The sequence below is a fragment of the Pteropus vampyrus genome, unplaced genomic scaffold (assembly GCF_000151845.1).
Source record: "Pteropus vampyrus isolate Shadow unplaced genomic scaffold, Pvam_2.0 Scaffold435, whole genome shotgun sequence".
Taxonomy (NCBI): domain Eukaryota; kingdom Metazoa; phylum Chordata; class Mammalia; order Chiroptera; family Pteropodidae; genus Pteropus; species Pteropus vampyrus.
This window is the reverse complement of record NW_011889216.1, coordinates 1,082,187-1,091,747: the sequence shown is the minus strand read 5'-3', so window position 1 is coordinate 1,091,747 and position 9,561 is coordinate 1,082,187. Positions and strand designations below refer to the sequence as shown.

Sequence of the window (9,561 nt, the reverse complement as noted above, 5' to 3'; positions counted from 1 at the left end):
GCGAAGGCGAGAGAGGTTTCGGTACACGTGGGCGAATAAGAACTGGCTTTTGTAGAGTCAAGAGACTGGACTTAGGGAACTACACTTCCCAGAAGGAGCCAGTGATGGACGTCTTTGTTTGAACACGTATTTCCGGAAAAGCAGGCCCCTGCATAGGCTGCGGAGAGGAACTGGGCGGTTCTAAGCCTCTGGAAGCTCGGCCTGTTTCCGGTGGGGTCTGTGGATTCGGCGTCTGAGGTGGTACGGCGCCAGCGTTGTCTATTGAGCTTTCCCAGGCGTGGGCAGATATGTCGGCGGCTTTTCGGAAGGCGGCCAAGTCCCGACAGCGGGAACACCGAGAGCGAAGCCAGGTAGGACCGCACAAGCTCCACGAACGCTGGCCCATGTGCTTCTCTCGCCCCAACCCCCTCTCCGCCGCGGGTCCTGCTCTCTTCTGTACGTAGCATTCGGGTGTAAGTAAATGCAAGTCTATGCTAAAGATGCTGGCGTGGCTGGGGCGGAGCTTCACGGCTCCGCGAAGCGAAGGGGTTATCATTCTCCCTGGGAAGAGCAGGGGCCGCTCCCCATTTCTTGGGGGGTAATCAGAGCTATCTTGCAAGGTTTCAGTGAGGTAATTAAATGAGGTACTGTGTGTGCCAAGTGCTTGACCTTTTCTGAGGAAGTTGAGATCAAAGCTCACACAGCCAGTACGTGCGCGGGCTGGAACTGGCAGCCACATCTAAAGGTGCTCAGCTCTGCTCGCTGCATATGGGGGTTGGGTTGTGACCAAAGAGATTGGTGTTATTGATAGGATATCATCGCCGTGGGCTTTGTGGTCCATGAAGATCTGCCACGTACGCTTTTTGTTTTTGTCTCACTCTGTAATGTTTTTCGGTGTTTTCCATCCCCATTATACAGACGAGAAAACAGGTCCAGAGAGCTAAAGTGACTTTCCCAGTCACCAACACCGAATTCAGGGAGAATAAACAGTTGTAGGACTTCTGTGGAGGATGTATCTGTGTGGAGAGGTTGAATAGAAATTCGTTTAATATATGTAGAATCAATTTATTCCACTGCTCTCGGGAATCTCAAAATATCCAATCCAGAAAGGCCCTTAGAGATATCTGGTCCAACTCCATTTTACAGATGGGGAAGAGAGGGAGAAGATGTGTCTTAAGTTGTGTCGCCAACTGATGGGATGGAACTAAAGCCTCTTAACCACAGTTTAGTCTTCCTGCTTAATATTATTTATCAGACATTTGTTGTTCATTTGCTGTGTGCATCGTGGTGCGCCAGGAGCAATTGTGTAATATGCTACTTTGTTTGGACCTATGTGTAGACCAAATTAAAAGTAATAATAGCTAGAAGTGCTTACTGTGTGCCAGAGACAGATAAATTACAAAAAGCTTTCCTCTCATTATCTCTTAACTCTGAACAGTGTGTGGAAGTAGGTACTATTATTTTCTCACATTTGCAAATGGGAGAACTAAAGTTCAGATAAGTAATTTGCTCAAAGACAGAGAGCTGGTAAGCGGCAAAGCCAGGACTCAGACCAAGTATTTTAAATCCAGAGGCTACTAAAAGATGAATCAAAAGGCAACTTTATAAGAGGTAGCACATAAAAAATGCCAAATGAGGCATTCGAGTGGGAAGAGTAGATATGAAGCATCATGGTGAAATTTGTTGGACTTGGAAGGCAATGATAACAACTGTCACTTTTTGAGCCCTGACTCTATGCTAGGGTACTTCCCAATAGGCTGTACAAGGTTTATTTCATATAATCTTACAGCATTTCTGTGAGGTGGGTGTTACTTACCTTCATTCTTTACAAATGAGGAATCTGATGTTTAAAGAGATCGAATAGTGTGTCCAAAATCACAGTTGTAAGTAATTGATTTGGATTGGCAGAGAAGGCTGGCTATGAGCATGACATGGCCATGTCTGATTAGGAATATAAGGTCTTGGGGAGAGGTGCGGAGAAGGTCATGTTGGAAAGGTGGATAAACACAAAGCACTCCTGATTTGTGTAAAGTTTGGGTTTTATCCTATAGATCCTTCACTGAAGCAATGGGGACGCTATTGACGATATTTTGTGTGGAGGGATCATGTGTAATTATCGAACTCTTTCAGATGCAATGCCAGGTTTTTTTTCTATAATGCCGGTGCATATTCAAGTGGACATGACAGCTTTCAAGATTTCTGCCTCATGGTGCTGCTCTTTTGACCTTTGAATTTTCTTTTTCCACTCTCTGTCAGTCTCCCTTTGTGTGCTATGATTAAAATAAAAATTACCAGAAGTTTGAGTGTTAATGTATATATCGACTTATTTATTCTATCACTTCAAGGGTCACTGTTAAAAACCCACCCAAATTGTTATACAAGTTTAAACAGTAGAGGAGTGTATGTACTTCCTTGAAAGTTGAGATTATTCAGAGCAGAAGAGGATGCAGTCTAGTGGGGTGTGGGAAGAGCACAGACTGTGGCCCCAAATACAATGGGTTCTATCTAGTTCTAGCTTTGCTATGTACTAGTTCTATGCTCTTGGGCAAGTCATTCTCTAAACCTCATTTCCCTTTGGAAAATTGGGATAACCAATTCTTTGTTTACTTTACCTACTTTACGTGATTGTTGTGGGGATTAAATGAGATTGTGTGTAATGCGGTTAGACTGCTTTGTAACAGAGTAAGAGCTTAATAAATGTGGCCTGTTATGATGATGTAGGCAAAAGCATCTAGCACAGACCCTGACATATATGAACCGTTCAACAAATGGCAGCTTGTAGAACGAAAATACCAAGACGTAATCCTTGTACCTTCTGTGCTATCCAAGTTCTGTGTCGGAGAAAGTATTTTCTGTCATACTTGGTTTTCTCTCATACTTCGTATCAAAGATACAATAATAACAGCAAACATATGCTGGGCACCTGCTATGTGCTAAGCCATGTGTAGGCACTGCCGTTTATAGAGGCTCATTTAATCTTCATGATAACCACGACAAGTAGGTACTGTAATTCTCATTTTATAGGCAGGAAACAGCAGCTCAGAGAAGTTAAGTAACTTGCCCAAGGTCACAGATTGTTAAGAGGTAAAGCTTGGATTTGAACCCAGTTCTCTTGACTCTAAATTTAGCTTCCTTACCACAGTTGCCTCCTTGTTACTATGTATTCCCTTCATAGTATTTTATAAACCCTTGGATTAAGTCTGTAGTAATTTTAGTACAACTGGCAACTGCTTGCTTAGTGCAGAGTCATTGTTGCCTCTCTCTGTCCTTAATAGGCCAAGAAACCTACTATGGCAGTGCTTGTGACCTTTCTGGCGCCTGCATGGTCTTTCTCATCCTTGGGCAGAGCGCAGTTGGGGGTGGGGAGAGAACAGGGTAGTGAGTTGGCTCCAAGGACAGGGATTTACTGAGCACCCCAGAGACGTTTGTTCTAGTCAGGTGTTATGTTGAGCTAAGTATGTGTTTGCTGAAGAAACTTAACACTTTTTTTTCTTTTGTCTTCTAGCCCGGCTTTCGAAAACATCTGGGCCTGCTGGAAAAAAAGAAAGACTACAAACTTCGTGCAAAGTGAGTTCAGTCTTTCTGGTAGAGGTGCTGCCAAGAAAGCTTACAACCTCCCTGTACTGCATTTGAAATGCTTGAGTGTCCAACAGGGGATAATTTCGTGCCATTGATAAAATGGCCAAAGCTCTGGCAGCCTGTCAGATACTTGTCTGTGACCCTAAATTTCTCTCTTTGTTTAGGCAGAGCATTATTTATTTAACTGTAGTTGCATTGTGAATTTTTTTTTAATTATGTTGCTCCAGATTGTTTTCTCATAGTGGCTTTGATTTGCCCCTGCCTTGGTGTTGGTGCCAAAAATTGAGTTTTTTCCTCTTCCTTTTCTTGAAGTGCAAGATATAATCTAAAATTCCAGCTGTTGGAATTTTACATCACCATGTGTGTGGTATGGAATGAAGAGATGTGAAAGATGGATTCATGAGACTGAGCGTGGGTGATAATGAACTCTGAAAACATTTTATATAACAATTATCCCCATTCTTCTTCTTCTTTAGCACTTTATTTGCAGAATACTTTATAATTTTTTGTTAGCCATACATGTCAGCTGAGGTCCTTTTTGTGCTCCTGGTACAGTTGGTGGGCGATGGATTGCTCTCTCTTGGTCTCAGAGTTTCTTAAGGGGAATAGTAATAACCAAGTGCTATCATTGGGCCAAGCAGAGTTCTAGGAGAATTATAATTTTTACACTCATTTTTTTCTTCCTAACAACCTTCTGTGATACTATTATTATCATATCCATTTTACAGATTAAATTGGAATACAGAGTAATTTGTCTAAGATTACCCAGCTGGAAGTGGTAGAGCCAAGGTTTGAACCCAGACAGTCTGGCTCCAGAGTCACGATTCCAGTCATTGTGCTATACTGCAGTGTGTAGTTTCTTATTTGGTCACTTGGCACCCAGGCTTGCATCAGAACCCTGTCTAAGGAGTTTTAATTTGTGCTTTGTTTTGTCTCTCTGTGTTATGATATAAATGGTACTAAGAGATATGTGAGATGTGGATGGTTAATTTCAGGTAAGATTGGGATAGGAGGGGGACCTACAGAGAGGAGCTCAACATCAGTGATAGTGGCATAGGGATCAAATGTAGTCATTGCTTTGGCATTTTTGTTTCGTTTTGTGTGAACTTGAGAGATGCTTGTAGTTTGCTCATTGTGGGTTTTTAAAAAGCTTTTTCACTACGAACCTTGTTTAACCTCCCTTTTAGTGACTACCGGAAAAAGCAAGAATACCTCAGAGCTCTCCGGAAGAAAGCTCTTGAAAAAAATCCAGATGAATTCTACTATAAAATGACTCGGGTTAAACTCCAGGTGGGTCATTAATGGATCAGTTGGTGTTTTGAGCTCCAACTCAGTAAGGAAAATGGAGAGAAGGAATCTTGGCTCTTACTCAGCCCTTCTCCAGTTGGTCCAGGTCAGTGTCCAAGGCAAAACTGTCCCTGCATGAGCAGCATGCATTTCTGCCCCTGACTCTGAGTTGTCTTATGCCTGGAGCTGTTCTTAAAGGGGATGACTGGACGTGCTAAATTGACCATGTGCCTTAGGCGCCTAGAGCATTGAATTGCTGCTGCATATAGCATTTGGTGTTCTTTGTTCCAGCGATGAACTTTGCCAACAACTTAGTAATGATTTTCATCTAATAGGAAATGTATCTTTTAAATTTGGATTTTAGGATGGAGTTCATGTTATTAAGGATATTAAGGAAGAAGTAACTCCAGAACAGCTGAAACTGATGAGAACTCAGGATGTCAAATATATAGAAATGAAAAGGGTTGCAGAAGCTAAGGTAACAACTGAAACTCTTTGTTCTGATGTATATTTTTGTTGGTTCAGAAGAGAAATATAAATATCAATTTAAAGTTATAAGTTGATTTCTTCTGGTATTATAGTCTTCGAAGTATGCTTAATTGTGAAAATGACTAAGAAGTATGGTAGAATGGAAAGTTCAGTTTTTGGAATGAGACAGACAGGTTTGAATTCTTGCTCTGCCATTTATTAGACACAAGATTATGGTCAGATTAACCTCTCTGAAGCGCTTTCCTCACTTCTCATAGGATTGTTGTAAGGATTAAATGAGTTTTGGGGAATGCGTAGCCCCGTACCTGACATGTGGTTGGTGCTCGATAAGTTTTAGTGGTCCTTTCTTTTAAAAGAATGGGGCAAATTCTTTACTGCCTGGTGATAATTATGTGAAATGGTTTAAACTTTTGCAAATTCATTTCTGATACCTTAGACGAACCCAAAATAAAATGAGACCATATTTTGTGTTGTAGAAAATTGAAAGACTAAAATCAGAGCTCCATCTGCTGGATTTCCAGGGGAAGCAACAGAATAAGCATGTGTTCTTTTTCGACACTAAAAAGGAAGGTATGAAATGTTCGCAGGTTCCTGGGACAGTCTAGCATTGTGTTGTCTGATGTTAGAGACAGTGCCTTAAGGTTTGTTTTGACTTTTAGTTGAACAGTTTGATGTTGCAACTCACCTGCGAACAGCCCCGGAACTCGTGGACAGAGTCTTTAATAGACCCACGATAGAGACCTTGCAGAAGGAGAAAGTGAAAGGAGTTACCCACCAGACTCAACTTAAGGTAATAGTCTCCATTTTTCTTTAGGTCTGAGTTTAGGAGAATCTAGATTCCTTTTTTGGTCATTGCATTTAATATAATTATTTGTGCAAACACGTTGAGTTCCCTTAGAAAAGTAGGAGGGTTCGATGATGGGGATGAGAGTGGAGGAGCATTCTTTGGTTTCTAAGATTGGAGGAAGGGTGACATAGTGGTTATTAGCAGCTTAGGTTTTGGCCTTTTGATCTGCATTTAAATCCCACCTCTGACCCTGGGCTTTGTGTTTATAATGCTTGTAACAGATGCCAACAGTTTTAAAGTGCAGAGAAAGGGGGGGCACTGAAGATGAAAGGATTTAGTATACTTCGATATCGAACCTTTAGCAGTGAATACACATATCAAAAATTCTTTAATGTTACGCATTTGTAACCAAAATTTTGTTTTGACTTTTCCTTATGTTGGTTTCCATCACTGTAGCTGGGTTGGTACAGAAGATATGCTTTTTCTCAAAGCCTTCTGGAGTTGAACTCTCACTTCTGACTGATTCATTTAAAAAAATGCTGTCAATGTGTTTCAGTCAGACAGCTGTTCTGTTTTGATTTGAATCATTTACACCGCATCAGCTTTGCTTCCAATGTTTAATTTCACAGCAGTTTCTCTAGCTCAGAGGCAGCTAAACTTGCTTTAGTAATATAAATACCCCTAATTAGTTTGACTATATTGGGTAGTGCCATAAATTTGACAGTCTGTGCAATAAAGTGAAAACAAAAGCTGTCTGAAACCACTGCTGGGAGACTATGCTAGAATCGGGGAATTGTTTAAGTCTGAGGCCTAGTAATATTCCCCTTTATGTAGATAACACTTCCAGCTGAGAAGCCAGTTGACTAGTTTTCTCGTGATAACCCTGTTTGTCAATTAGTTGTATTTTCAATTAGCTGTGTCACTGATACTTCTCAAGAATTGTGGTAGTCTCTAAAGAGATTAGTATTTCAAACTCTGTAGAATACTTCACCAACTTATCTTTTGAGAAGCTGGGAAGGTTTGAATCTTGCCATTTTTGTCTGTGTTATTTCTTTTGGTTGTTTTCTTTAAAGCAAAATTATTTTTATTAAGGGACTGCTGGTGAGTGAATCACAAAGGAATTTTCAGTCTAATTTAGAGGGGGCGGGCAGTTCATGAATGGACTTTAGGAAGTCTATGAATGCCCTCTTTGACACACTGAAATTTTAAGCAAATAGGTATATATGTTTGTACAAATTTAGATCATGTAGTTCTTCCTTTCTCAATTGGAGTTCTGTGGGAGAATAAGCCCTACAAATTTGTACACATATACATTTATTTCAAGAAAGAATCCAAAGCTTTCATCAGTTTCTCAGAGGTTTACGATTCTCCCAAATTTAAGGACCACTGGTCTTTGAGGAGTCATCAGCAGTGAGAATTTTCAGGTCAGCTTCTGCTGACAAAGCCTTTCTCCTCTCTGAGATCTATGGTTCTCAGATGCTGCACACTGCCTGGCACCCTTCTCTACTCACTTCGTGTAGGGTTTCCAGTACTGGTTCATTCCTGCGTCACCTTAGGTAACCAGGACACTCGTACAAGGGTTGAAGCAGCTTAGCGTAGTAGTGGAAAGATTCCTGAGATCTGTGAGACTCCCAGGACGGTCCTGATTCTGCTCCAGGTGAACCATGTGTCCCTGGGCAAGTCTCCAGGGTTCTGTTCAGCTCTAGAATGTGATGTTCTTAAAACCGACAATTTTAGTGTCTCGTTATGTTGATTCTGGAGTAAGGAGGGAGTTGATAAACCATCAATAAATTTGGGCTTGATTGGATTAAGAAATAGTTTCTTATTTATATTTTAATTTAATGTTTTATTGAAAATGTGTGTTTCTTCTGCAGCGGATAGCTAAAGAAAGGCAAAAGCAGTATAACTGCCTGACACAGCGGATTGAACGTGAGAAAGAATTGTTCATTATTGCACAGAAAATTCAAACACGCAAAGATCTTCTGGTGAGGAGAGAGAGCCTTGGGCCTTCATTTTTTTTTTCCCCTTGTAAAGGTCTTAACCGAGACTGGATTTCAGCTGTGTGTAAACCAACCCCAGTGAAAATGTCTGCTCCTCAGGGGCAGTGGTTTGAGCCAGTGTCTGTAACTCTGACAGCGCTGAAATATTCCTTGATTAAGAAGGTAACAAGAGGCTTATTAGTCAGTGCTTTGGAACAGCAAAGGATAGGATCAGGTAGCATATGAACTTTATAGCTTATGAGTAGCTATCTTTAACATTTAAACAGGTTAACAAAACAGTGCATGTCACTCATTGGTGTTTAAAAATAGACAGCATTGTGTAGTTAAATAACAGCTGAGGAATATAAGATGCCCCTTTCATATTATGATTCCTCTAAATGTCAGATTCTTCAGCTTTGCAGATCCTTTAGTTCTGCCTTTCTCAACTGGAGTTCCATGTGAGAATAAGCCCTACAAAAAAAGAAATGACTTGAGTACCTTTTTTAGTTTTCCCAAGAACCTCTACACGCTCTAGTACCTTAGTAGGTGCCCAGGGGAGAAGTTGATTTTGTGGCATGGGGGAGGTGGGTGGGATGCCTCAGGGCAACTGGGCTTTGTCTTTCCTGTACTTTGAGAAGGGCTGAATTAGGGGCTTGCTTTTTTTTTTTTTTTTAATCCCTTCTCCCTTCCCCCCTTGACCTATGGATGTTGCCATCTCCCCTTAAGAGCTGGACCTCCAGGGTGTCTCCTCCCACATGCTCCTGGCAAGCCCGGGGCCTGGTGCACCCGGGGTATGGGCCCTGACTCTGCTGGGACTCGAACCCAAGACCTTCTGTGTGTAAAGCAGACGTGCTAACCACTACTCTATGGAACCACCTAGGGGCTTTTTTATAGGTAGTTTATGAACTTTCCTATTTTACAAAACCTCTGGTACAATTTACTGGAGTAACCTTTTTACTCTTTTATAGGATAAAACTCAGAAGGTGAAGGTGAAGAAAGAAACAGTGAACTCCCCAGCTATTTACAAATTTCAAAGTCAGCGAAAACATTGACGTGTTACAGATAAGCCTCGTCATTCTACAATGAAAAGAGTTCTATGTCCCCTCCCTCCCCAGTAATTTCAAGTCCCTTCGGTCTAAATGACATGGTTTCCTTGTTTGTAACCATAATTTATTGTGATCTGCCATTTGATGTGAACGACATTAAAACCCCTTCCCTTGTCTTACCGTGTTTATGTTGTGGTCAGTCTTAATTTTATATATTTATATTTTTTCCATTATGAAAGTTCTGTAATCTCATTACAGCAAATTTGGAAAATAAATGAGTTCATCCCTAATCCCAGAGCTTATTCAAGAACAACAAATAGTTATTGCATACTTACAGTGCTGGGAGCTAGGACAGTGAGGCTGAACGGTCCTGTGAGCATTCTGGTTTATTTCTTTTGTTTCATAAAGGTATGCA

At 41.1% G+C, this 9,561-nt stretch overlaps 1 protein-coding gene across 1 annotated transcript; it reads left to right on the top strand.

Annotated features, from left to right (window-relative positions):
- Positions 1-179: 179 nt before the first annotated feature.
- Positions 180-9,330, top strand: UTP11 (UTP11, small subunit processome component). Its single transcript, XM_011381344.2, has 8 exons — positions 180-350; positions 3,485-3,546; positions 4,746-4,848; positions 5,210-5,323; positions 5,811-5,904; positions 5,994-6,124; positions 7,996-8,106; positions 9,069-9,330. Exons 1-8 carry the CDS (start codon positions 288-290, stop codon positions 9,150-9,152), a joined length of 762 nt encoding a protein of 253 aa, XP_011379646.1. The 5' UTR covers positions 180-287; the 3' UTR covers positions 9,153-9,330.
- Positions 9,331-9,561: the final 231 nt, after the last annotated feature.